Here is a 27,168-nt window from a genome sequence, read left to right as displayed (position 1 = left end):
CGAGTCGTCGCTGCGGCGCATTGAGACCTGTCTGTCTGCCCGAGCGGCAGACCGGTGGCCGATCTGCTGGTGAGCGACCGTCCCAGCCGAAAGGCTCAGGTTCGACCGGTGAGAAGCTCGTCATTCGATCCAAGTTCCGAAGGACAGGCGAGTCACGTCGAGTCACTCGATCATCTGCCGAAGGTGAGGAACCGTGACCCACGTCAGTGTGTCCGCTGGAAGGTGGTCACATGACCCGCAGAAGTGAAGCTGGTGGAAGAAGGTGTGGCTCTCTTCCAGGGTTCCACCTCCCTACTGTCACCAGACAAGAGAAGCTCACAGGCTCCTGATCTGGCAGGAACATAACAGGGATCAATGGACCTTCAGCTGGAGAGCCAGGTCAGAGTGGAGCTCCTCCTGTTCCTCAGCCTGCTGCAGGATCATCGGCCACAGAGGCTCTGAGAATGCAGATCTCACCAGGTTTCAGAAGTGACGACTTGGAGATCAGGACTGGGGACTCGAAGCAACTGTGGTCAGTGTCTCCCTCAGGTCCCTGAGAGCCTCCGGAGAGGAACCAGAAGATCAGCTGCTCCTCATGACTGGGCTCTGAGAAAGTGAGCTCCACACCACTGCAGTTCTCTGGAGTCACAGATGACCTCCTGGGTCAAGGTCGCGACTCATGGATCGACAGCCTCCTCAGGGGAGGGAGTGGCCTGCTTCAGACAGACCTTTGGATGAGATCTACTCCATCTCCACTCAGGTCAGACACAAAAGAGCCGTGAACATGAGCTGAGGAACCAAGTCAGGAGCTGCAGATGAAACACTTCCTGAGCTCAGCTGAACTTTAAGATGGCGCCCGACTGAGGTTGAAACCCATGAGCAGAAGTGGACCTCAGAAATCTAACTCTTCAAGTGTGAAGCTGCGCTCTTCAACATGAGCTGGCGAACTGAGTGGACCTCCTGTGGTCTAGCGGCTTCACTCGCTGCTCCTCACTCTGCAGTTGTGAGTTCGATTCCTGCTTACTCATTTATTTAAAGCGTGCTCAGAGGATGAGGATAAATATTAGAATCGAAAATTTCAGCCCCTGCCTGTGTAGCTCACTGGGATGAAGCCTTGCATACGGTGTGAGGAAGGTGCTGGTTCAAGTCCCACATGTGGCCGATGTTTGGTTCTTGAGTTTAATTTTCAAACATGTGTCACTGAGAAACAAATCACTGCCGAAACACTGAGACCAATGTGTTCCTGTGGCTTGTGGGGGTACACGCCGCTACAAGCCACAGAGGTTCCAGGTTCAAGACCCCGGTCAGGCGGACCGTTGGTGACTTCAATTTTCTTGAGTAACTTGTTCAAATGAGGAGGATAAATGGAAGAAACGAAAAAGTTCTTCTGTCTCTTGATAGCTCACTGGGATGAGCATCTGCCTCTGATGTGAGGATGGTTGCTGGTTCAAGTCCCAGGTCTGATTGATGAGAAGAAACGAAAAATTTCATGTATCTGTGGATACATTCACAGCACAATAGACAACAACAACAGGTAAGTCCGGTGCATCCAACATTTATTATCAAAACACAGAAGCCTGGGTCACTTCTTCCTCCTGATCTTGGGTTTCTTGACGGGCCTCAGGTACGGGTTGTCGATCACGCTGTCGTCGTTGGCCTTGGTGGAGGGAACCACGCTGGAGGGAGGCAGCAGCGAGTTTTCTTTGTCTGCCGCCGGATCGTCCTGGAGGAGAGACACAGGTGAGACACCAGTGGAGTGGGAGGGGCTGTGGCTCCGCCCCGTAGAGGGCCGAGCGCTCGCACTGCGGTCATAATGTTCCAGCAGCAGCAGCAGGACTCACAGCGATGATGTTTCCCGACGCGTTCTCGTTGTCCGTCTGGTCGTCCTGCTCCGACGAGTCTGTCTCCTCCAGGGTCTGCAGTTCCAGCTCCGAGGGCAGGAGGGCGCTGAGGTACGGGATGGAGCTGCGCTGGGCTGCGATCACTGCCCACCAACACACCACAGTCAGACAAGTGTGACTCTGAAGTGTTTGAGTTGCTTCATGCTTCAAAACACTCAACAGTTGAGCTGCGCCAACTGAGACGCCCGCCAGAGGGCGCCCTGCTGCGCTGCAGAGAGACTCAAATGTCTCCTGCATGGGATGATTCTGCAAAAGCGCGTGAAGGAGCTGAACTCCAGGGTGAACAGAAGAGTCGGCGGCGCTGCACTCACGTGGAAACGCTGTCACGTCGTCTTTGAACAGACTCTGCGTCTCCCCTGTTTTGGCCATGAAGCGGGTCAGCGCTCGCTCCACGTCTCTCCTCTGGGTGGCAGCCTTCTCTCTCACCACCTGGTAGTCCGACACCGGCTCCCGGAACGTCTACGGGGAGAGAGCAGCCGCGTCAGTGGTCCAGCTGCAGAGGCGCGTGGCAGAGGTGCTGCTGGACTCACCGGAGTTTTGATGTACGTGTGTGGGTCAGGGAATTCTGGGAAGTAGCCGGGGATATGCGACGGGTGTGTGCGCTTCTGACCCGCTGACAGAGCTTTGGGCGCGACCGGCGTGTTGGTGACTGGCGCTGGGGTCCAAACACAGAGCACACTCATCATCATTATCATCATCATCATCACCAGGGCGACGAAGGCGGGACTCACGTGCAGTGATCACCATCCTCTGCGACCTCTTGGCATAGACGGGCAGCGCGTCCACGTTGAAGCCTGCGAAGACACGACGACTCAGGTGCTGGTTTCGTGACTGTTCCCGCCTCAGGAAGTTTGCTCACCCATCTCAATCAGCGCCACCACCGTGTCTGACAGAGTCGGGACGCTCCTGGCTGTGTGTTCGCAGTAGGACTTAGCACAGCGGCCGATTTCCGTGATATCTGGGAACAGACAAGCACCACACGCTCAACCGGGACACGGAAACACCGACGCTGCTGTGAAGCATGAAGGTGTCCACCCACAGCTCTGCATCATTTCAGTCAGCGTCTCCACCGCCGCCTTCTCTGCGCTGTCGAAGCCACACTCCGTCAGCAGGGCACTGACCACCACCTGCAGGGTGCGCCGTCGAGCCAGCTGGTAGTTCTCCACCGGGCTGCTGGCAGACTTACTCCCCCCGACACGCTGCAGAGACGAAAAGGTCGACGGGATCAGAGGAGGTTTGACAGTGGAGGGGGCATGTGGCAGTCAAACTGGAGCTCCATCTATTTTCGCCGCTACATCATTCCCATTATTTTAGGAAAAAATCATATCAAAATCATCATATTTCATCCCATTTCTCCCCCACCGTTTTTTTTATTTTTAGTCAAACAACCCTTAACATTTCACTGTGCCTTTGAGCATGTGACTTTTTTATTTGACTCAATAATTTCCTGATCAACAACGTCAAACACCTCTTGAAAAGTGCAACACTTCCAGCCTTACCTTGTCAAAAAGAGACAAACTTTGCTTCAAATATTTACAAATGTAGTTTAATTCCACTTATGATTATAACAGTTTCCTGTCAAATTTAGTTTGATTTCCATTTAATAAAAGAGCAGACGAGATGCACCTGTGACAGCCGAACACGTCGCCAGCGAGTAACGCGATATTTGAAGAAAAGGAAACACTCGCTTCAGCAAAACACTGGCCAAGTTCAAACTGCACGAATTTTCCACTCAGTGAACGTTTTACAAGCACCAGTTAATCAAGCAAAACAACACCCGTGTAGCCTCGGGCTAACAGCTAGCGTCGCTACAAGCGCTTCCCCAGCTGAGAGCAAACCTCACCCCGCTCGCATTTAGCGAACCTCCCGACGACACCGCGGGATCCGCCATCAGGAACTTGTGCTTGTACGCTCCAACAGCAAGTCTCTAGAGAGAATAAGAAAACTGTGGGTCAGTGGATGCGCTACGGGAGTCTCAAGGCATCCATTTTGTAAACATGGACTATAATGACGTCAGTTCCGTTTACGCGAACCCTTGGAGATTTTATTTCCGCCACCTTGTGGTTAAAGACAGAACTGCAGCGAACCCCAGTTAAAGAACACATGAAGCGACAGCAGTTCGGGTGACAGGGTTTATTTCAAAAGTACAGAAGACAAGTGCAGATCTAAAGAGTACATTCTTTTGTCAGAGTGCAGAGTCACGAACGGCAGCCATGTTGACAGTTGAAAAAGCAACAAAACAACAGGTCAAATAGGAATCAGAACAGTGTTTTGGGTTGTTGAACTGGCAAACCTGCCGGTCGGCCTGGCACCAATGGGCCTTCAAACACTGAAGTGTTGACAATCAACATCCTGTCGTCTCGCTCATCTTCGATGGGCATCTCAATAAAAAATATAAAGAGAAAGATCGTGCAGAGTTTGGGTGGACATAAAAAAAATGAAGGGACATATTTACAGGTGAAAAGAAGGTTGGCATGAGGGAGCAAAGCTAATCCTGCACCAGACAAGAGGGCATGGAAACACTGAAGCTAGAACACAACTTTTCTGCAGTCGGTGAGGTGTGCTGAGGTTCAGGGACACGGGTGTGAGCGCGATCCTCTCATGCTGAAGACAACTCCTCCCTCTGCAGCTCCATGTTGTCTGGGTGGGAATCCTAATCTCCACAGGCACTTTTTCTCCAGGAGAAAGTTCCAGTCCATCAGAGGATCAGCCGCTTCTCATCTTCAGACCTTGAACATGTGCAGGCGGAGGCAGTGGGGCGACAAGCACCTGGCGGGGAGAGCAGCACACGCAGGTCACATCTCACATCACCATCACCAGCCCCGTGTGGTCCAACTCACCGGACACGCTTGTTCGGCGACTCACATGACAGAACAAACTCCCGTCTGCAGGGTCTTGCCGTACTTGTTCCTGGCGACCCTGCCGACCAACACCAGCGCTGCAGTCAGAACCAGCTCGACCCGCTCATCCCCACCAGCACTCACCCGTTGAGGTTGGCGGGCTCCGAGTGATACACGTGCTTGCCCTGCGCCGCGATGCTGGGCGCGGGGTGGGCCACGCCCTGACTGTGGGCCTTCAGAGGGTGGGAGTGGCTCTTCAGGTCCACGTGGCTGGCAGGCAGAGTCATGTGATTCTGGGTCACCACCTCGGGCCTGTCGGGGTTGAGGGCGCGCCGGCTTTTGTCCGGGGAGGAAACGTCCACCACCTTGATGTCGGGGATGCTGGTCTTCAGGACCTCGGAGTGGGCCAGCTGCAGCTTCTTCATGTGGTTGATGGCCACCGTGGCGTTGAAGGCTTGCTGCGCACACACACACACGTTCAGGAGGATGGAGGCTTGGAGAATGACTTTCAGCTCTGATGGATTCACGACAGGTGAGGGACACCCTGGACCAGTGTCCACTCCACAACAGGGCTACCACTCCCCCTCCTCAGTCAAACGTCTGTGGTGACAGATGTATGCAGCTGATGGACCAGATCAGCACTGACCTTCCACTTGGACTTGGCGAAGTTCTTCTGGATCTGGACGCTGACAGAGTAGTAGATGTCCTGGCTCCGCGCCGTCTTCCCGATGATCCTGGGAAGCAGAACAAAAGGCTCCTCAGCTCCTGCCTGGAACATGAGCACGGGGGCGAGTCTTGTCTCACCAGGGGTGGCGCAGCGCCTGCTCCGTGGAGAACCTCATGTCTGGACTCTTGTGCATCATGTTCCTGATGAAGTCTTTGGCTGCAAGCAATGATTCAGGTTCAGACATCCATCAGGGACGTTCAGCTCAGCGAGCACATCAGGGCGGTCACAGTCACCTGACTCAGAGATGTCGTCCCAGAACGGCGAGTCAAACTCGTAATGAGCCTTCATGATCTTGGAGAAGAGTCGGGTCTCACTCTCCTCGTAAAACGGAGGGTATCCACAGAGCCTGCGGGGAGAGCGTGGCGTCAGCTGCAGGAACACAAGCCCCGGCATGGAGCAGGTGGCTGGGTGACTCACAGGATGTAGGTGATGACTCCAATGGACCAGCAGTCCACGGCCTTGCTGTACGGCTTCTGCGCCAGAACCTCGGGCGCTGGACATGACAGGCAGGTGTCAGGAGAGTGGCACGGTGGAGTGTGGCTTGGTGACTCACCAACGTAGCCTGGCGTCCCACACGCCGTCGACATCACGCCGCTGTCCACCATCTTTGACAAGCCGAAGTCGCTGATCATGATCTTGGAGTCCTGGTCCGGGCTGTAGTAGAGGATGTTCTCCGGCTGTGAGAAGCAGAACCTGAATGTTCCTCCTCACATCAGTCAGATGTGTATGTGTGTGTATGGTTGATCCTCACTTGTGGGGACCATTTCTTGACAAAACACTTTCCTTGTGACAACCTTATGTCTTAGTGGGCCCTTTTGCAGGTCCCCACAAGGTTAAGTCTCAATTTGAGGGTGAAGTCTTTCAAATAACTGGGTCTCAGTCTGGTTGAGAGGCTGAGGAAAGGATGATGGCCATGAGAGGTCCCCACAAAAGAGAGACAGACGTGTGTATGTCTGCACCTTCAGGTCTCGGTGTACGATGCCATTCTGGTGCAGGTAGGCGACGGCGTGCAGGACCTGCCGGATCACACTGCTGGCATCCTTCTCAGAGTAAACACCTCGATCCAGGATCCGGTCGAACAGCTCGCCGCCCGACACGCTACAGACGGACTCATCAGAACCGAGGCCTCAGAAGGAACCCAGCGGAGAAAACTCACAGCTGCATGACGAGATAGTAGTGGGTCCGGCTGTCGTAGAAGTCCTCCATGCCGACCACGTTCTCGTGCTTGATCCTGCGCGTGAGAGCAAACGGCCAAGTGGGGTCAGCAGAGCGCTGAGAGGAGGGTTGGGTCACATGATCTCACCTCCGGAGGACGGAGATCTCGTTCTCCAGGTTCAAGTCTTTCTTCTGTTTCTTCTTCACACACTTCATGGCGAACATCTTGCCCGTCTTCTTCTCCTTCACCATGAAGACCTCGGAGAAGGCCCCGCTGCAGAGACACAGAACGCGTCAACGACCTGCCGCCCAGACCTCACCGGGCCAGACCTAGCCTCAGGGTCATGCTGGGGCAGAGCCCCATGTATTACAGACGTCCACTGCGCTCAATTCTCCCTGAGCTCCTGAACCATCAGGGGTTCAATTGAGGAGGACAGAGAAGCACAGGTTTGTTTGTTTGACTGTCCTGGCTCCTGCAGGAGGATTACAGCTGAGCCCTGACGTCATGGAGCAACGCAGAACAAACACGAGCCTGAGGCCGTCTCCTCAGGATCCTGGCGGTCGGTGCCGACCTCAGATCCAAGCCGCCTCCAGCAGAATCAGCCGAGACACAAGGGATGCGCCGGACTCACACAGCCTTGTTCTATTCAACACGCCGCAGTGAGCTTTGTGCACCAGCATCTCAGCATCCACACGTGATGGTCTCACAGTGAGGAGCAACACAGCCAGACACGGCAGCAGATGTGAGGCTCACTGAGGTCCTCTCACACGCACACTCACACTCGCTCGCTCAGTTAGTTCCGGGGGGAAACGAAGATGGAGCTTCCTTCCTCTACAACAGTGAGACACTAAACACGGGAAACGTCCGACGCTTGCTCAGGTCTCACACACCTCAGCTCCTCCTGGCCACTGTAATGAGTCACAAAAAGTCACCGGCCTGAGTCATGGAGACGAAATGAAACGCCAGACCTTTCAGTCAATATTGGCAGTTTCATAAAACAGCAAAGCTAAACTCCTCCCTCCACAAATAAAGTGCTTTGTGTCCTTCACTTTCTCCTGAGCTTGAGAATAAAGACTCCACAGACGCCTTCTCTCAGCATATTGCTGTTCAGACCACAGTCGCTGCTGACACTTGCTATGATGACTAACTCAGAGGTCAATCACAGGTGGAACCTTCAGGCTGCCACTTCAGCTGATCATCATCATCATCATCAACATGAGTGCCTGTCAGACCCAGGTCACTCGCACACCAGCTGCTGACCTCAAATCTAGCCAGTTCAAATGAGATGTCTTCTGCCCTTCAAAATAAAAGTGGAGTGAAAAGTGAAAGAGCCACCAGCACAGTACAGTTTTTCCCACAATTGTTGATGAATGAACTAGTTAACTCCGCTGGATCCCATTAACCCTTTAGTCGCCTTCATGACCTCATCAAGTGAGGGTAATCCATTCACACACACACACGCACACACTCAGCTGAAGACCCCACAGCACCAATGAACAAACTGAAACATCAACACAGTTAGAGGGAAGGAGCACAAACCTTCACACACAACAACTGACCGAACCGAGACGCTGACCCCCACCCCTCCACGCTACTCACGATCCAAGCTCCTCCATGAAGTCAAAGATCTCCTGGATGTTCTCCGTGTGCTTCATCCAGACCCCGTCGGCCTCCTGACGACCCATGTTGACACCGGAGCAGTGACTCTGCGCCGCCACACAGACAACAAGACACAGACTGAGAGGCAGAGGAAAGTGGTTCAGGGATTATTGACTGTTGTGATGAGGCAGGTCGGGACGTCGGAGCCAGCGCTCAGACGCGCCACTGTCTGGTTTTCAGGAGCTCAGCGCTCTAATCCAGGGGAGAAGTGGAACACACCTGAGCTCATCTGAACATGCCAGGCATCTTCTCCATATCATCCATCCCCACATGTGTATCTGAGCGGCTGATTCAACTCTGCAGAGCGAAGTTTGCAACCAGAACTGTGTGTGTGATGTAACGCGTGGTCCGTTAACTGCTCAGGATTAGGAACATTTAAAATGAGCAGGTTATCCACTTTGGTGCCGCGGCCTCTTTCCTCACTTACATAAGAGATTATCTGCAGATCAGGGAGTTAAAACCATCAGAACGTTCTCACATGGAAGGTGCACACTGCTGTGTGAACCTTGATTTGGATTCATGGAGCTGCTTGTGAAAGAGGGTGATGGTAGAGGAGGAGGCTGGTTATATATGTGCCACCACACATGACCTCTGTCATGCCACAAGCCTCATGCAGGTGATGGCACAACAAGAGCCACAGCCTCAGCTGATGTTTCAATACCAGTATATTGATATATTGATGCCACAAAGTGAAACCCATTGAGATATTAATGTGTCACTTTTGAAACCCCCGCCTCTACTCTGGTGACACATTTGCTGTTATTACTCATATTCATAAACCAATGCACCACATGACATGCTTCTTCTTCCAGCCAGAGGGGGTGGTAGTAAGTGGTGCTGGAGCCCCACTCCACGTCTCTGACAGAGGACTGAGCTCCAAAACAATTCTGTCCGTGAGATTCTATTCAGGTTAAATGGGAATATCTGCTAATCTTAGTGCCACAGGGCGGATTAGATGCAGTGCTCTGAGTTGGTGAGTGCAGATCAGAATGCCGCAGGTTTGAATGCAAGTGGAGTTAAAAGCCACACGTCAGCATTTCAGTGCACTTGATGCCACACATCTGCCAGAAGTTTGAGCCAAATACTTGCATTGCTGCAGAAGTGAATGCTGTCTATTCAGAGGAATTCATGCCACAGGTTGACATATCACCTGCAGCAGTTGCCATCTGCAGCATCAGACCTCAGTGCTGCTTCAGATCAACAGAGACCGGAGCAAAGCAAGCCATTTATCATACAGACCATAACAATCTGCAACGTTTCTGACAGCAAATCAAAGGAGACCCATCAAGCCAGTGACGTTGTTTTGAACGCCTGTTGAGTAGCACTAAGTGCCCTCTCTACAGTGCCATCTCTGCAGCATTCAACAGAAAAAAACACTGCAGTAGGAAGCATCAAACACCACGTCATGACACAGAATCATCACAAACACAACAATGAACTGGAGACTCACCGAGACACTCGCTGGAGGACTGGAGCGCTGTCTCCTCTCAGAGCTCACTGAGGTCTGGCCGGATTACCTCGTCTGGAACTGGATGTATGGAGTCAAGATTAGATCCTCAGAGGGGAGGGGCTGCGGCTCATTCATGATTCTGCACACACACATGCACAAGTTAGCGCAGTGCACTCCGCAGCGCGCCTGACACAAACGTCAGCTACAAATGAGTGTTCAGGGTCCGGGCTGAGCTCACGAGGGCTGGGAAGCTGAACCGCAACTCCAGTAAAACATCTTTTCTTTTCTGACTCTGCAACCTTTTATGAGGCTGAAAACCCACTTCAAGCTTCTCACGGAAGTGAGAAGAAATTCAGAGTTTCTCTCATTCCAAGGTAAATGAAGAGGAGGCATCATGAATAAGTCATGAGGGATCTATGAAGCCAGCAGCGACGACCTTGACCTTTCTGCAGCGATGGTAGCATGCACACAGAATTAGGCTGCGAGGATGTTTCATGACACACTTTGGTATCCAGAGGAAACTTTTAACTGGATTATGTTCTAATCTGCCTTGCAAGCTCATCCCAGCGAGCAGCGCGCGCAGCAACTGGACGGGTCACGGAGTGGCTGCTCCAGACGGGAAAATTCTGGCTGCTTCAAGATGTTTTCTCTAAAGACTTGCTTCAGTCTTTAAATAGAAAGAATCGGGTTGAGACACAGTGGGTCGTCATGGTAACTGGCTAAGGAATGCCATGGTCGTCTTCATCAAACACAGAGGAGACTGCCAAAACATTATGACCAGTGGTCAAACATGGCATCGCACATCTATTTAGCAGGATTCAATAAAATGCACAGGTGACTAGGTGAAACCAGAGGCGGGGTCAAGAGCTGCCAAGGTGAAAGTGACAGGAATAAAGCAGATCATGCCTGCAACCCATTTTTGAGGCTCACAAGCATTCAGGATTAGGGATGAACCTCAGGCGACACATGTCCCTGGCTCATCACCTTCTCCAGCACAAGACTTTGTAAAGGAGGGAAAAGTGACAGCTGTATCATACCACATCACCAGTACTGGTTCCACACGAATATGTTAAGAACTTTACCACGAGCACTCTGCCTTCCTCCCACTCAAAAATACATTAATAGACATTTATTTCCTAAAGACTTTCCCCATTCTATGGACGCGGCTCTCAGAAGCAGTGATATCGAGTGTCATTACGCTCCGATCTTCAGCAGAACAGTACAAACTAACTTTAGCTTTTAAGTCTCGATGCTTTATTTTGGTGTTGCATTTGTTACGCAAGTCCATTTAATTGAGGCTCGGAGTGAAGGCAGCACACATACCCTGGATTACCAGCTTCAGATTATGTAAGTCGTCAGTCACACAAAAGACAAACTAGTGAATGACACAATCTTATTTAAATCATGGACAGAATGTTGGCTGGCCCATGATGACACCCGGGCCCATCACTGGAGATCAGGAGGGCCGGCGGAAACGGTTAACAGCAGTGGGAGGAACTTTATTATTTGGATGTTTTTAGCACGCCCACGGTTTCAAAGCGGCTCTCAAATTCTATATTTCACATGTAGAAAATGTGTCCTGAGTCGCTGTTGTCTGTGACCTTCACATGGACATTCACTGAAATAAAGGGGGAAAGTATTCACAGAGTCACCTGACCAGAGGATTTCTTGCTCGTTCCAACTGGAACAGACACAGGCCAGGCAGATGGAGAGACCACACATCTGTCTGAGACCATCTTCAGTGTCTGCAGAAGCAGCTTCACCTGCAGATGAAGGCAAAAAACAATTGTGTCATAATGACACAATGCCATAGTGACATTGACTCCAAGCATGATAGGAATTGATAGAAAATGCCAGTATTTTTATTTTTAAAAAGGCACAATATTGAGGGGTAAACAACAATAATCCATATATTTGTTTTATGTAATCATCAATCGGAAATGGATTGTCACTTATTTTGGCATTTTCTATGAACCAACATGAGTGACAGTAAAAACACGGTCAAGACATCTGACACCCACAGGTGGAATGACATCCGGACATTTCCAGAGCCTCTTACCTGGTTAAAGGAAATCTTGACCTGCCGTATTGCATTTCCACCTTCACAAGAAGTACAACCACAGGAAGAACAACAGCCTGTGGTCGCTCTCAACACCACCCACACACAACACACACCAAAGTCCAGTTGGAACACAACTTGTGAAAACAAATCAAGAAATTTTATTGAACAAAGTTTCAGTGAACGAAGACACACTTTAAAAATAAAGATCTTCTGCCCCTGCAGCCCCAAAACATTCCTGGATCACCCAAACTTCCCAAAGATGAACAAGAAAAATATCAAATAATAGACCATTTTTTTATTTTACAACTGACGGATTCAGGTGCTACTTTTTTTAAACATGTTTTTTTTTGCTGAAATGACTGTTTCATATTAACATTTAAATGCTCACATATATATTTTTTATATTTCAGATTCCTTTCATGTTAAAGTGCAGTTCTCGGAAGTAGGACATTTACAAGTATGTATCTTGCCCTTATTTGAACGGAATATGGTGAATTATAACACACTGGCCATCGGTGTGTCTCTTAGAGTCAGATTTGTCACCACTAATATTACAGAAAACAACATATCGCATTGCTATTTTTTAAACCAGCAAAAATACAAAGATAAATATTTATTCCATTTTCAATTGTAATTACATAATAGGACACATTTATTATTTTGTATTATTACAATGTTCACGTCATGATGACTCTACTCCAAAAGGCATGATCAGATGTTCATATGGAGAAGCACTCGCACCAGAAGGAGATGCTGTGATGCCTGAACTCATCCTCTGCTCAGGCTAATGTGGTGAAATGTTTGCGAGATTGAATCCAGGTCATCCTCACCACTGGGGAGAGATGTTGAGAGAATGTGTGTGTGCAGCGTCACACTGTTTTGGGGTGTCACCTCGACGAGGACAGGCAGGATTAGCTGTCCCACTCGTCAACTGGAAGCCTCAGATCTGCAGGATTATGTCTCCCTCTAGGGGGCATGTGCTGAACGCTCCGTGTTTGCAGAGCAGAAGCGTCTTTGGCAGCAGAAACGAGTCCTAAGGCAGCAGAAATGGTTACAACCAGTGAACCTGAGCTCCTGTCGAGTGTCGCTTGGTGTCTACGACAGAGAAGAACTCCTGCTCCTCCAGATCCTTCAGCCGTTTCTCTTCCAGGAAGGAGACCAGAGAGTTGCGCGTGTCCACAACCTCCATCATCTCCCGGAGGATCCGTTCCTCCTCCTCCTTTTGCTCTGGCGTCTTATCTGACAGAATGAATGAAAGCCAGTAAACATGCAGGCTGTAAAAGCCTACTCTATTTCCTAGAGTGTGAGCTTATGACGCATTAAATCATTTGAATGTGTTTCTGTCTAGGAAACTTTCACCAGCACGACTAAACAAATACAGCGATCATGGTCTGCAGTGGTCAGAACCAAGCACACAGAGCACTGGAACAAGGCTTGTTTGTCCCAAGCCTTTAGTGAACAAACCTTTAATGTCCACGAACTTCCGGATCTCCAGGTCCAACATGCTCTGCTTATCTTCAAGTTCCAGCTGTCGAGATCTGAGAGGAGAGAATTGAAAGAACATCAGGACCAGGACTCTGGTAGAACAAGCAAAGCTGACAAAGCGAAGGACAGAAAATGCACTGAACTGAACCATGAGCTCGGACTCCTCTGACATCAAGGAGTTCTTCTCGCGCACCAAATGGTACCACTCGTCTATTGCTTCCGGTGTGCCGTCGCTGCCTGCAAGGGGAGAAGGTGTTCAGAGCACAAGTCTTGGGGATGTGTGTGGGATGGATGAATGCTGATACAGACTGTCAGGTGTCATCAGTTGTGTGGTGGCATCCACTGCATGATCTGTTAGAAATTGAGGAACATTAAGGTCTTAAGTTGAACCAACTACAGTGGCTGCAGAAGAGAGAGTAGCCAGGTTGGGGGTGCGAGAAGATGTGAGTGGAAATGGTTTGATTTATGATCATCAAATGTCTTTGATTTCTGTGCGAGTGAATTAAAGAGAAACACCAGATTCACAGGTGCAAAAACCCTCCACCTTTGTTGGAGAAAATGTGTTGTTTTCTTTGCAGCAAACAGCAAAATCAATTCAGGAAAGAACCTCATCATTGGCTCAAGGTGGGCACAGGGTTGTACTCACCAGCCTCGCCTCTCAGGGTTTTCTCCAGCACCACGCCTTTCTCCTCCAAGTCCCTGAAGGTCTCCTCAATCTCCTCCAGTCTTCTCTGGATTGACTGTATTAAAAAAAACAAACAAAAAAAACACATTTTAAAGACGTTTGTTGGTCAACAGATCAGCTTCAGCAACAAACCTGAGCTTCATGGAATCTCTTGATCTCGCTCATCTTGGCTCGGCGCTCCAGAGTTCTCATCTTCCTCATCTCCATTTTCTCGGCCTCAACTGGGTCTGATGTCGCTGTCGGGAACTGGAGAGACCAAAAGGTTGATTATTAGAAAATGTTTACAGTGACCCCTCCATCAGATCAGACATCTGTCAAGGTGACACAGCCCACGGCAGCTGCAGTCACGGAGGTTAAGCCCAACTGCTACACTCCCAAAGGAAGAAGCTCAGCTAGATGGATTTAAATTAGATCTTTAAATGGACTTCTAGGTGAAATAATTCACAAAAGGGAGCTGCCAGAAATGTTGACTCACCTCTAAACCATCTTTTTTCACATGTAAAAACTGATCATAACATATAGCACATACTGAGTGGATTCAGGCTCTTTGAGCTTATCCGGAAGGTCGTGGGGAATCTGTGCTCCAGCAGCGGAGTGTGTACGGCTCTGAGGTTGAAGATGAAATATGCTGAGCTTTTCACCCTTACTTTCTTCTCTAAAAAGTCGATGTTGTCTTCCATCAGGTCGTACTCATCTTCATCATCGTCGTCGTCATCATCATCATCATCATCATCATCTCCGTCAACACCCTCCGAGGGACTGGAGAGACGTCGGAATGTAGTTTCTGTGAAGACAAAGACTCAATTTCCTCTGTGGTGATAACTACAGAGCTGAGATCAAAGAGGAGCAGCTTACCGACTCTTCCCGGCTGAGTAACCAGGACAGTGAGACGACTGTCGCGGCTGATCCTAGGGGACGACAGATTCCACGGGGAGAACTTGGATCGCACTCGGTTCTGGCTCACCCCAGCCATCTCCCTCTTCTTGAAGCAGCGGCGGTTTCTTCTATCCCTCATGTGACTGGCCGTGCTACCGCTCCAGTAGCCCTCCTCGTCTGGACCATCTGGGCCTTCAACTTTCCGAAAGCTTGCTCCACTTGCTGTCACTGAGGAAGAGGAGCAGGATGAGGATCCACCCGGTGTTTCCGAGTCTGAGTCAGCACTGAAGCTCTGCAGGTTCCCAAGCTGGCTCTTTTCCTCAATGCTAAGCTGAAGCTTCCGCAGGGAAAGTTTAGGACGAGAGTCTGAGTCTGGATGTCTGTCAGGTGTCAAGGGGTCTGACAAGAGGAAGTTCCTGGGTTTGGCAATGGGTGGAGAGGGCTGTGGGCTAGACGTGCTCTGCTTGGAGTGACGGGGTTTGGGAACAGGATAGCACACCACACGGCCAACCTCCTCGGTCTTGCGCTCATTTTCTTGAACCGACTCCCGTTTTAACGTTCCGTCATCTTCCTTTTTGGATTCAGGATTAGGTCTGTCAGGCTTTTGTTGACTGTGATCCAGTCCAAACTCCTCATCAGAGGGAGAGAGAGTGTAATCGTCACTGGAGAGATCCTCGCTGCCTCCCCCCTGGGAAGAGATGATCAAGGCAGAAGACTGAAGAACACCTCTTCAACAAAAATGACAGCACTTAAATACAGTGCAGCATTTGGATAGAAATTTCTTTCAGAAGTTGATGAAACAACAGCAAATTACACTTCAGTTTTCATCCATTAGTAATCCATGGATTTTATTTTTTTTTATTTAAAGAACATTTCTTTTCTGCCTTTTTATTTATTCTCGCAGCTGCTGCGGAACATAAATGAAATTACAATTTCAGTTACAAGAGAACAACATTTATAAATAAACTAATGTTTGAAACTCAAAAATGTGACAAGACTTCTATTAATATTCTCTTTCATTTTACGCTCTACAAACAAGTCTGTCTAATGCCTGGCAGTCCAGAGGAGGGACAGGCTGCTCCTCAGAAGAAGGAATCAAGTTTTTATGATCGCATTACCATTTTGTTTTAAAGGCCAAAAAAGGGGTTACTCTGGTCCTCGCAGAGCTTCAGGCTCAAGACTTCCGACCAGACACCAGACAGACGATGAACCAGGCAACAGACTGATTATGTAACACTCGAGTCATCGCGAGCAAGCAGCCGTATGCTTTACATCTCTCGTGTTTGAGCGTCCTCACCTCACGAGTTATTCCGGGCCTGTTCTGCTGCTCCGGCTCTTCGGCGTGCAGCTCGCAGAAGAACCTCCCTGGGGGCACGTCACACATGTAGAAGATAAAACGAGTTGAAAAGTCAGGAGCTGACCAGCAAATGGTGGCATTTTAGAGCGGGAAAACACTCGCTACCATCATGCATAATTCATCACTGGTGAACTATCTCTGAAGAGTCATTATTTGTTAAGGCGCTTGTTTTTAGTCGCGTATTTTATCTGCACTTGTGTATTCTGTTATTATATATTTTATTTATTTGGGTCAGCACTTGCTGTGGGACTGCGTTAAATGTAAACAAAACTGACCGACCAAAATAAGCTTACTGTTTGTTCTGTTGTTTAACTGTTGATTAAACTCAACTCCTATCTTCATCACAGTTGTTGCCATGGTTACGGCTAACCCTTACTTAAGCGGTTTACAGCGCAACCAGGCAATAAAACTAATGATCAGTTTAAGAAGGCACCAGAGAAAACGATATCATGTTGCCTTCAGGTGTTAATTAAGTATCAGGATGCAGAAACGGAAGCGTGGACGAGTGAGATGATTTGGGATTCAGAGTGTGTTCAAGCCGTGTGCTGATCATACTTCAGAGCCTACACTCACCTGTCCCCTGGTCAAAAACATATCCTCCCAGTCTGAGCGTGACCCCACACTGGCAGCAGGTGAAGCAGCCGCGGTGGAAGAACTTGTCCTCGGCACTGATGCGCTCCAGGGCGTAGACTTTCTGATCACAGAAGAAACACGTCTCGCAATTGGGCCTGGACTCAGGCTCTGGCGAATGTTCCGTCTTGGGACAGACAGGGGGCTCCACCACCTGAAGGAAAGGAAGACAAATTTTAACCAGAAACCGTACTTCATGGTCGTTGATTTTTGATCGATGATTTCCCGAAGTGCAATCAAACAACACGCAAAAATCAACCCAACATGCAGCATTGTTGAGATGTGGAAATCACCAGCAGCCTCGGGATCAATGAGCGGCCCCACCTCACCTGTGAAGGACTAGCATTAGCTGGAATGGTTGGAGTCACATAGCTGCTGTTAGACGCCTCAACATCCTGTCGAAGTCCATCTGCCTGGTCTGAAGCTGCCCTGAGGCACTATGGCACATAAACAGCGCTCTTATTTTGTGTTTTGCTTTTGACACTCATCTAAACTGTTTTGGTGTTTTGGACATCATGGATCCACTCTTCAGCAGAGCAGGTGGCGGTGTGAAAGCTGTGTGAGATGTTTCCTCGGCACGCTTCCAGGTTATTGTCAGTCGACAGTTTGCCTCTATTTATGAACACGGTTGTTCATGATCTAATGGTGACAGCTCCAAGCTCCACCTCACAAAGGTGGAATTGCCTCTTCTGCTGGCTTGAACACATTAAAATCAAGTCCAGAAGGTCCTTTGGGATGTGGCGAAACATCAGCATTGAAAGGACGCTCCAGCTCAGGACAAATCAAGTGGTGGTGTGAGGGAACGGTAGTCAATGTTGACATCAAGTAAGAAAGTTGCTGCTGGCTCTTGGCATAGCCTCAACAGCCAGGAACTAACGCTCAGTTTGAGTCGATTAAGTTCCAACTATTTCTTGGAGTTGATGAAGAACTGAGTCAAACAAGGGTGAAACTCACAGCATCCTCGTCTCCCATCCTGCTCCGTCCTTCTCTGGCCAGCCTCTCTGCTCCCAATGTTTCCTGTGCAATAAACAGTCATGTGACTTGGAGATAAATTCATGACTAACAAGGCAAAACTCCTACAGCACCACGTGAGTCAGCGCAGATGTCAACAAGCAGACGTGTTTAGGAAACCTGGTTATCTACGATTTTGTGTGAGCCTCGACTCTCATCCGCACCTTTTGCCTCTGCAGGGAGCTGTTCTTCAGCTTGCTCAGGAAGACGACAGCTGCCTGTGCTTTGGCCAGGTTCCAGGTTTTGGACTTTGCAAAGAATCCTGGTGATTCTGTAGAGAACACATTTGACAAAGATCATTCAGTGAAATGAAAAGCCTCCATGACAGAATATCGCTTCGATGAAGATTGCTTCCGCTGCATTAATATGAAGTCGCCTTTACAACTCCTCATATTACCTGTGATTGACAGCAAGGTCCTGCCTGCACATCAATAAGGCTTGCACAGCTGAGAAACACACCCACTTCAGATCACAGAATTTAGAGCTCGGCTGCACCTGATCTGACGCGGACAGCTACAGACGGCGGACAAAATACCTCATCTGCAAATGCCCTGTAGGAAATCCTCCTTGAATGCGGGATTACAAGATCCCGCCCCCCTGTTTCAGAGCGCGCAGCTCTGCTGGGCTGCCTCAGTGCGGAGAAGCAGCAGCACTGGTGAGGCTGCCGCTGAACGCAGCACAAGCCACTCCAGCTCAATGAATTGTGGGTAGCGTGCTCTTAAAGACACAGCTCTCTCTTTGATCACTAACCAAGAGCAAACAGACTTCAGTTCCAGCACAAACGCACCTTTTAAGGTGTCGGAGCAGCAGTTATGCAACACTGATGCTTCCGCGGCCATCTTTGGAAGGCTATTAGAACATCATCAGCATTTAAATGTCATATTTGAATTCATAAATGGAACACCTCAGTGTATGCTGTATGACAGAATATTCCCATTCTAGGCCTTGTCATAGGGTCAAATTCAGTTACTGAATTTATTACTATTTCATTTACATTTCACGGCATAGTTTACACTATTTCTGTGGAAGGCACTTCACAATGACCTTTGTGTATATATATATATATATATATATATATATAATTATTATTTTATTTTTTTTTTTTTAACTTTCTTTTTTTATAATTTGAAATAATTATACTGTTATGAACACTTCACACAGTGGTGGGAAAGGCAACTGATCATGACTCCTGTTCTTGAAAAAAGCATCTCAGAGTCAAACTGCGAGAGAAACTAGTTATCATTCTTACCCTTTGCTGATGTGGTGAAGGCGTCTCTGATCTGGGTCAAGTAGAGCACCATGGACAGTTTGTCAATCACAGCACTGTTGGCCAAATCGGCAGCAGACAGGGCCGGTGGGATGCCAAGCTCCTTCTCTATGATGTGGACAGCCAGCTGGTTGTTGTGAATGGCATTATTTGGCTCCAAGGAGCTCATGTTTCTGTGGAGCAATTCAAAAGATATGACAGTAAAAACAAAACATTGATGGCATCTCATGCACATTCACTTCAGTCAGCCATTTTGAACAATATGACGGAAAGCTGGCTTCTAAGAGCAATGTCATGCAACATTTAAAATATTTAACATCCATGTCTTTTGTAAAGGCATCCACAGTAAAATGTGGGTCACATATTCCAGTGGAACTGAATTGCCACAGGACGTTGTTAAACAAGACAAACCGAACCTTCACATTTTTGCTATTCAGTTCAGGTTGTGACAGGAAATAAATAGTAAAAAGCAACATATAGCTTTTAATGTTTAATTGAAATTACCTTTTGTTTTGTTTTGTTTTTTAGAAAAAGAAAAAGAAAGAAATCCAAAACATAAATTTGAAAGAGATAAACCTGACTGCATGTATGCATGAAGTATCTAAATCATGATGTGGTAACGCAAACAAACCATAGTTGATCATAGCTGCACTCACATGAGCTTGGGTCTGAAGTGATGGATCAGAGCACACAGAGCGAGGCCGGACCTCCAGGACTGAGTGAAGTCCTTCACAGATACGCCCTTGTGTCCTGCCGTGTGTATCTGACACCATGTCAGCAAGTCTTCCAAAGCAGTACCTGAATCTGTCAAGCAAAAACACAAAAGCCCAAAGACTGTTCAAACCAACTGTAGCGTCAAACTCAGTTAGGAATATTGAACAATGGTCCACCTTGGCGCATGTGAGTTTCCCGCTTCTTCTGGTTCCTGGTCAACGTGCTTGAATTATCAACAACGTGAAGATGCTGTACCTGAAATACGGACACGCTGTGATTACTGTAATTGTTTTGTGCCTCAGAAAGCAAAAGGTCAGAATCATATCAAAAGCAGAGGAGGAGCCCCCCGCCCTTGAAAATTATAATAAAGAATAACCCCTGAAAAAAACAACACCTCATGAGAAATTGGTAAAAAATGTAGAAAGAATTTTTGGGATAACAAAGTGAATGCAGTGACACACACTTCATCCAGACTCCAGGCCAGTTCTCACCTGCCTGGCGTTGATAGAGGACAGGTTGACTCTGGTGTAGCGAGTTCTAGGGTTGATGGTGTATTCGCTGTAGCGCTTGCTGGTGTTCTCGGGCGTGGTCTGAGACAGGAGCTGGTATATGCTCTCACTGGACAGATGAACAGAGTTAGCTGATGTAGAACAGCCAGAGAGGCAGTTATGCAACTTGTTGTCTTCACCAACCAGTGAAGCGAAGACAGTCTGACCTCATTCAACATCACGAATGAGCTCAAGCAACAGACTCTTGCTGATTTAGTTTTAGTTGCAGCCACTATGTTTTAATTAAAAGATACATTATTCTTATGTAGGACAGGTTTTTAAAAAGAAAACCACAGGAGATGGACATCACACTAAATCTTGCTTCATCATTGTCTATTTAAAGCAGTTGGTGAGAAACAAAAACAGGAAGCAGCTATGACGTGAGGTCAACCCCAGCAGATGCACATGTGGCTGCATCACGTGATCGTGCTGGACTTTAAAAACCACAATGCAATGTCATGATTCCAAACTTGGACAAGATCCTCACACGACCCATGATAGCTTTGACCACACTGCTCTAATGAATAAGAATTTGATCACGCCCATGCGGAAAGAAACCAAAACCAGCCTCACCGCTCAGCAACGACCTTGAGTGGAGCGACCCCCATTCCCCAGCTCCTCACCATCCACGCTGTGTCAAATGCCCCAAGAAACCCCCGAGCGATCCCCGTTCCCAGTGGCCAGAACGGCTGTAGAAAAGAGTTGTGTTTTTAAAGGAGAACATTTCGCTGACATACGGTTATCTTTCGCGAAGATTCACACCTCCACCAGGCAGTCTCCAACTAAAGCCAACAGCAGCTTCTTGCCCTTCCTCTCTCGGACCAGCGAGGCGTTCTCAGCTCGGTACATGGAGGTGAAGTCAAACATGGCCACATCAGGCTGTCCGACGTGGTTCTGAGCAAACTTCAGGTCAGGAAGTTTGTGACCTGTGGAGAAGTCGGCAGCTTTGTAGGCATAGCTGTGCAGAGCCTCACAGTCCACGTTTGCAGAAGCGAGGAGCTCCTCAGCATCGCTGTGGTCCTGTGTGGGAAAATGAAGTAATGTACATCCAAACCGTTGGAGGTTATGACAACATTGTATTATTTAGTGACGGAAGACATTCCTCTCACCTTTTTAATGACACCCATATTCAACAAGCTCTTCTTCTTCGCCGTCATGACAAAGTAGTGAGTGTCGTCTTTGTAGTAGACGATGTTCTCCAGATCAATGCCTGTATATCATAAACATGTAAACACAATCAAGCTGGAGATCATTCTTCAGTCAAAATACTTTCAGACAGACAGAAGAGAGGCACAAATACGAGGGAACCTCCACAATGAGCAGACATGCTCAGTAAACTGTAACATTGGCTGCTGTCATGTGGCTCCTTCTAATGAGAGTGTAGAGAAGGTCAGAGAAAACGTCACAGCAAATTAGCTGGAGATTGGACATCACAATAATAGCCACTGTTCGTACGACAGTCACTCGATCCATGCTTTGTGGCTCAACAAAAGGAGAGATAATTGAAAACATTGGATTGGAAGACGTCACTTGGAAGAACCTTCCACCAGGCGTCCAAGGTCACCTTCTGCACATCACTATCATCCTAAAAAAGAGGAGTGAAGCTGATTCGTACCGGTATTTATGAGCAGCTGCTTGAAGAACTTCTGGTTGTAGATTCGAGCGACGCCGCTGATTTCTGGAACTTGAGCTTCTTCGGCGGAGTTCCTGTTGATGAAGTTGGCGGTGATGCCGATGGCCAGTTTCCCTCTCAGCTCCTTGTGCTTGAACCCTGAGATTTTGGGAGAGAGGTTGAGTATGAGGAGAAGCTTAGATGCTTACTTTATTTTGTCTCACCTTCAGGGACGAACTTGCCACCGCCAGCTGAGATGAAGACGTCAAACTGGTAGGCAGAAGCAGGATGGGAGGCTGGCTGAAGCTTAGCCATCCAGCCTGTAACAGCAACCCTCATTCAAGTCTTTTGAACACGCACAGCTACTTTGTAAACACAACTGTGAGTGATACCTTTGTCTCCTGTTGGCTCAACCAAACCCAGGTACTCCACGCCAGTGTGGACCTCAACCCCGAAGAGGAGGGCCACTTTCAGGAGGATGAGCTGCAGCTGACGGATACCTGCCAATACATTTCTTTACTTAATGGTGTGTCAAGTGGTGACAAGTCTCCTGATTTCACTTTAGTGTGGTGATGCAGCCCATTTGTGTGTCATCTCTTCTGGCCTGAAATGTGCATGTTTGGGACTACATTCCTCAGATGAAGCATTCATCGCTTATGAGATCTGAAATATTTATTACACGCAACATCAGTTGTCACTGAAGATGTGGATGAATGAATAAAGTATCTGAAGCTTGGCCCGATTTAGTCATGATCAGGCTGTATACGCAGTAATAATGATGACATTCGCACAATTATTAAATCCATACTGCAGTTATATTTTAGTTTTATCTGGTTTCCCAGTCCTTCCAGCAAGTGGAGACATCATCTCGTGCCTCTATTATGTGCATCTTTTTTTAAATAACTGCCATTTTTGTCAGAGAATTAGATGCACAATGAACCGCCGAGACAGCAGCATCACCTGTCTACTTGACCAATATTCATTTGTTTGACTTTTTTCCCATGCCTTCATCTAAAACCAGATTTGAAAGTTAAGCAGAGAGCTGAGTGAGGAGGTCACAGCTGTTAATGATTCATTTCCCGCCGACTGAATAATTACTCACTGATGTGATCCAGAGAGCCGCAGCAGAACTTTCCGTAGAACTTCTTGGCTCCCAGGCCTCGGAGGTCGTGGATGGTGAAGGGCCACAGATGCAGAACATTGTTTCTGGAGAAGTCCAGCCTCTTCTCCAGCACCAGCACCTGAGCCCCCAGCAGGGACAGCTCGATGGCCGCCCTCAGTCCACACGGGCCGGCACCCAAAATCAGACACTGAGTGGGATGAAGTGGAGATGAAGTTCTCATGATAACAACTTCAAATGGACAGAAAGGAAAGACTTGGAAGTGAAAACGCTAAATAATTACTGTAAAGAACTGAAGAAGAAAAAAATGTAAACTGTACATTCCACAATGTTTTTACGCACATCAATGTTTATCTCTTTGCCACAGTCTGAGGCCAGACGCTCGCCATGTGACGACACCAGAATAAACATTTGTAATTGAAATTACAATGCCAAAACCAACATATGACACACAGATGAGCACAGAGTTAAACTTGCAGAATTTGAGAACAACACCCATTATATAAATGTCCTCCCACCGGGGATGCTGGTAGTAGTAGCAAGGCAATAACACGTAACTCTGCAATGTAACTTGACGCAGCAAAATGTGATGTTAAAGGATCTGAGGAAGCCCCAGGAAAGCAAGCCAAAACATCACCATGCAAAGACTACCACACTACACATTCTAACTTTCATTTCCCCTTTTCCTATATTGAAACTCCAAGTTCTCTGCTTATGTGAGAAGACAAGAAAAAGTTTTGATCTTTTTAAAATTCCCATTTGAAATCAGGTGTTCTATACTTTTTATTTATTTCTGTTTCAAATTCTCATATTTTGTTTATTATTCTACATGTACATCACACATATTACTGTATATATCATTCTATTTCTAGACCAACTGAAAATGCGTCCTTCCATTTTCATAGAATAAAATTCCAAAGCCTTACCTTGTTTTTGTCGCATGCCCTCCTCTGCTGATACTCCGACAAGCAGGCCCGTTTGTCCAGTCTTGTCCATAAAGCTTTGGCCTTCCAGTAGTTGAGTCTCTCCTTCAGGTTGCTGTAGAAACTCCTATATTCTCTGGGGTTGATCTGCAGCTCCTTGCAGAGCTCCGTGAAGTAGCGCTGGACATCCTTGTAGCTCTGAGCCTGGATGAAGTTATCGAAGGCCACATGAGCAGGGTTGCCGGGGTCTGAGCTCGCCATCGTGGAGGGGTTGAATGCTTACTGGTTAATTGCCCTGAGAGAAAAAACAGTTTAAGACTTCCTTCCTGAAGATAATGATACAGGAAGCAAACTTTACTCTCGGTGATCAAAGCTCCTCCATGCTGACAGTCTTAATAGATATAATGCTGTCAGCAGCACTGTGGGAAGTTCCCGCTTCCAGTTTGACTAATTGTGGCGTCTGAGCCATGACGTCCACATCACCTGGTCCACTGAGTCACCAAAATATTTCCTCTGATACTTGAAGTTGGCATGTCTGTGACTGCCAGCCTCTGGACTTTTAAGCTGGTTGTCTTAAACAAACAAGAAATTTCACTGTTTCAATAAGTTGTTTCAAACCAGTTTAGGTGTCATGTGACAGTCAGTCAACACCATCCACCCGAGAAAAACAGTCTGAACTTTACACCAATGCATGTCCTTGTTCGATAGATCCACTGGCTGAGCGAAAAGTCATTTGTTAGTGCGGATAAAAGCATCACTCAACACTGAATTATGAAAATTAAACAGTCATCAAGCAAGGATTAAGCAGCCATAAAAAAATGAACACAAACAAAACTAAATAAAATATAGAGCGATGAGTATAGTAAAACAGAAAAAACGGAAACTGTGGCAACCCCACAGGAAATAGCAGTTAAGGAAGAAGAAACAATGTAGAAACGGTGTGTAGCTGTTGAAAATCGCTTCATTATACATTTAAAATGTTCTTTTTTTAAAGTAATTCAAACCCCAGTTGGTGTCAGGAATATTAGACAGGGAGATACTTTGCTTTTAAAGTTTCACACATTCGATTAAGAAGAACCAGCGATGAGTGACAAAAATGCTCCAACAAAAGCAGCTACTACAAGTCGAGTCCTGCAGAAACATCTGGGTAATTTAGTTTGTGGTAGGAGCAGGAAATGCAGAACTTCAGCCGCATCATCAGGAAGTGATGCCTGTGCGACGGATGGGAATATGAAATGCAAAAAATTACAAATAGTAATCAGTGATGTAAAAGATGAACGTATTCCTCACAGGATTATTAAAAGTCTGGACTTAAAAATACAACAGATGACTTAGACTGACGTCATGACGGCCATGTGATGTCTGATGTCAACTTCCTCCTGAGCACTGGCAACTAAACTGGCGTGCAGATCAAATGGTGTTGAGGAGGCTTGTCCACAACATTCTACCCTCAGGTGATACAGTGAATCAGAGGGCAGGAACTGTGAGGAATTGATGAAAAAAATCCCTTACTGACCAAGAAGAGCAGAGCAAGGAGTGCATTTCCTATAGTCAACACAACACATCTTTGAGCTCTGAAGTTCGCTCAATTCACTGCCTCATGCTTCAAGATAGATTTGGTCTGCATGGTCTGTCATTCAAACAACACTGGAATGAAAGGACATGAAGACAGTGACAGAATAGCAGTTCATGACCGGCGCAATTCCAATCACAAGGGCTAAAATGTAATATCCAAGAGCATAGCAGAGTCTTGCACATCAATGACCTAGTTGCTGGGTCCAGCTTGAGCCACGATTGATAAATACTGATGACACTAAAAGGCACACGCCACATTGTACAGAGATTTAGTTACAGTTTATTTTCACTTCTGCATATCAATAATGCAGAAATGCATAATTTCCAAAACATGATGGATTTTGAAAACAAGTTTTACCATCTTAAATGAGGCCAACATTTAACACAGTTAAAACAGAATATAAATAGAACCCCCACCTGAGAGTGGGAAGAGAGTGAACTGATGTATTTTTAGCTGAAGTTTTAACTGCAAACACAGGCTGACAAAGATCATCTCAGAGATGATTATGAGCCTTTTGGGATCTATCAGGCTGATGGTTGGAGGTTGAAGGTCATTCGTGTGTGTCACTACGACAATGATAAGAGTGAAGAGATAGTTAAATGGATTAGTATTTACCAGCTAACAGAGGGACAAAGCTGACGTGTGGCATCAATTCTAAGACAGTCCTGACTATGATGTGTTTACAAGATGAATGTTGACTCACGTCAGTAGATCACTCTGGTGGAGATCGGTGAGTCAGTCTTCACCATCCAGGGGTCTTTATGCTGACCAACTCAACCAACTCAAATGCATCCTTCACCATCCAGAGGTCTTTATGCTGATGCTTGGTCGTTCCCATCACGCATCACCCTCACTGCAAATGTGCAGCAGAAGTACTTGCATGTAAGAAATAGTTAGGACTGATCTAGACGTGTTTCAGACTGCAAACATCGTAGAGTTAGATTTATCACCTCATCTTTCTAAGGTCCATTCAAATTTCCCAGATTTTAAATAAAATAACTTGAACTTGTCCTGAGGCCGTTTACACACCCGCGGGTTGTGTTATGGCGGTTATAATACATTATGTATGTCACAGTGAGTTCAAGTTGGGAGTTTCCTGTTGTTTTCAGGTGAACTTTTCACTAACAAAAAACACTAAAACAAACAAAAACAAAATACAATGGTGGTTTAAACTCTGCATGGTTGAATTTTCACATCAATATTGTAAATCATTATGGTAACGATCGCGTGCATTTCGGTGAATAGTTCAGACACAAGTTTGGAAAAAAAAAGAACGCCGCAAACCTGAGACATCAAGACATAAACACAATGACCACACGAACTTCATGATGAAATATGACGCAGAAAAAGAGTTTTACCGGCGTTAAAGTCGACGTGAAGTTCGAGAATCCACATCCGGGTTTGGGTCGCTGTTGCCAGGTGGATGTGACACGATTAGCTCGCGCACACCGCGGACTGACTGCACGCGCCCCTTCCGGAAGATTAGGCTGAGAGGAATCACGTGACTATAACACGCGTAAGGAACCTGACGTTAACAATCAATAAAAATACTTTTTCAAAAGAAACAGTGAAACCATAATAAAAAATATT

General features: G+C 47.3%; 3 protein-coding genes across 7 annotated transcripts; all 3 read right to left on the bottom strand.

Moving 5' to 3' along the window:
- Nucleotides 1-1,520: 1,520 nt before the first annotated feature.
- taf8 (TAF8 RNA polymerase II, TATA box binding protein (TBP)-associated factor) lies at nucleotides 1,521-3,907 on the bottom strand. Its single transcript, XM_053848995.1, has 8 exons — nucleotides 3,724-3,907; nucleotides 2,920-3,079; nucleotides 2,740-2,838; nucleotides 2,612-2,674; nucleotides 2,411-2,535; nucleotides 2,192-2,339; nucleotides 1,821-1,963; nucleotides 1,521-1,702 (listed from the first exon to the last, which is right to left on the bottom strand). The coding sequence occupies exons 1-8, from the start codon at nucleotides 3,769-3,771 to the stop codon at nucleotides 1,562-1,564; spliced, it is 927 nt and encodes a 308-aa protein (XP_053704970.1). The 5' UTR covers nucleotides 3,772-3,907; the 3' UTR covers nucleotides 1,521-1,561.
- Nucleotides 3,908-3,998: 91 nt separating this feature from the next.
- On the bottom strand, nucleotides 3,999-9,750 carry camk1gb (calcium/calmodulin-dependent protein kinase IGb). The gene is made up of 13 exons (XM_053848979.1): nucleotides 9,713-9,750; nucleotides 8,203-8,309; nucleotides 6,751-6,876; nucleotides 6,604-6,678; nucleotides 6,407-6,545; nucleotides 6,001-6,124; nucleotides 5,865-5,940; nucleotides 5,681-5,793; nucleotides 5,525-5,603; nucleotides 5,367-5,454; nucleotides 4,865-5,178; nucleotides 4,721-4,799; nucleotides 3,999-4,649 (listed from the first exon to the last, which is right to left on the bottom strand). The coding sequence occupies exons 2-12, from the start codon at nucleotides 8,286-8,288 to the stop codon at nucleotides 4,742-4,744; spliced, it is 1,278 nt and encodes a 425-aa protein (XP_053704954.1). The 5' UTR covers nucleotides 8,289-8,309; nucleotides 9,713-9,750; the 3' UTR covers nucleotides 3,999-4,649; nucleotides 4,721-4,741.
- Nucleotides 9,751-12,825: 3,075 nt separating this feature from the next.
- Nucleotides 12,826-27,023, bottom strand: mical1 (microtubule associated monooxygenase, calponin and LIM domain containing 1). Of its 5 annotated transcripts, XM_053848894.1 has the most exons (27): nucleotides 26,937-27,023; nucleotides 26,282-26,431; nucleotides 24,006-24,297; nucleotides 23,062-23,269; nucleotides 22,352-22,459; nucleotides 22,184-22,279; nucleotides 21,963-22,118; nucleotides 21,457-21,557; nucleotides 21,110-21,367; nucleotides 20,921-21,036; nucleotides 20,291-20,417; nucleotides 19,976-20,054; nucleotides 19,742-19,889; nucleotides 19,068-19,258; nucleotides 17,983-18,089; nucleotides 17,762-17,824; nucleotides 17,137-17,244; nucleotides 16,751-16,961; nucleotides 16,118-16,185; nucleotides 14,800-15,508; nucleotides 14,592-14,728; nucleotides 14,077-14,190; nucleotides 13,906-13,999; nucleotides 13,569-13,610; nucleotides 13,403-13,496; nucleotides 13,239-13,312; nucleotides 12,826-13,013 (listed from the first exon to the last, which is right to left on the bottom strand). In XM_053848894.1, exons 3-27 carry the CDS (start codon nucleotides 24,261-24,263, stop codon nucleotides 12,826-12,828), a joined length of 3,855 nt encoding a protein of 1,284 aa, XP_053704869.1. In that variant the 5' UTR covers nucleotides 24,264-24,297; nucleotides 26,282-26,431; nucleotides 26,937-27,023. The 5 variants fall into 5 exon arrangements, with proteins under 5 accessions (XP_053704869.1, XP_053704871.1, XP_053704872.1 ...); XM_053848896.1 differs by lacking the exon at nucleotides 13,569-13,610; XM_053848897.1 differs by lacking the exon at nucleotides 17,137-17,244.
- Nucleotides 27,024-27,168: the final 145 nt, after the last annotated feature.

This window comes from Synchiropus splendidus, chromosome 18 (assembly GCF_027744825.2).
Source record: "Synchiropus splendidus isolate RoL2022-P1 chromosome 18, RoL_Sspl_1.0, whole genome shotgun sequence".
Lineage (NCBI taxonomy): Eukaryota > Metazoa > Chordata > Actinopteri > Syngnathiformes > Callionymidae > Synchiropus > Synchiropus splendidus.
This window is presented reverse-complemented; position numbering and strand designations above follow the sequence as displayed.

What these genes read in the sequence shown, in the direction of transcription:
- taf8 (XM_053848995.1), bottom strand. Translation starts at nt 3,771, where the DNA reads ATGGCGGATCCCGCGGTGTCGTCGGGAGGTTCGCTAAATGCGAGCGGG. An exon ending in GTTCGCTAAATGCGAGCGGG is followed by an intron (nt 3,080 to 3,723) that starts GTGAGGTTTGCT and finishes TCGTCTCTGCAG; the next exon opens with CGTGTCGGGGGGAGTAAGTC. An exon ending in GAGGATGGTGATCACTGCAC is followed by an intron (nt 2,536 to 2,611) that starts GTGAGTCCCGCC and finishes TTTGGACCCCAG; the next exon opens with CGCCAGTCACCAACACGCCG.
- camk1gb (XM_053848979.1), bottom strand. Translation starts at nt 8,288, where the DNA reads ATGGGTCGTCAGGAGGCCGACGGGGTCTGGATGAAGCACACGGAGAAC. An exon ending in GGAGTCATCACCTACATCCT is followed by an intron (nt 5,794 to 5,864) that starts GTGAGTCACCCA and finishes CTCTCCCCGCAG; the next exon opens with GCTCTGTGGATACCCTCCGT. An exon ending in CAGGCGCTGCGCCACCCCTG is followed by an intron (nt 5,455 to 5,524) that starts GTGAGACAAGAC and finishes TCTGCTTCCCAG; the next exon opens with GATCATCGGGAAGACGGCGC.
- mical1 (XM_053848894.1), bottom strand. Translation starts at nt 24,263, where the DNA reads ATGGCGAGCTCAGACCCCGGCAACCCTGCTCATGTGGCCTTCGATAAC. An exon ending in GGGCATGCGACAAAAACAAG is followed by an intron (nt 23,270 to 24,005) that starts GTAAGGCTTTGG and finishes CATCCCACTCAG; the next exon opens with TGTCTGATTTTGGGTGCCGG. An exon ending in CACTTCAGACCCAAGCTCAT is followed by an intron (nt 19,259 to 19,741) that starts GTGAGTGCAGCT and finishes ATTGCTCCACAG; the next exon opens with AAACATGAGCTCCTTGGAGC.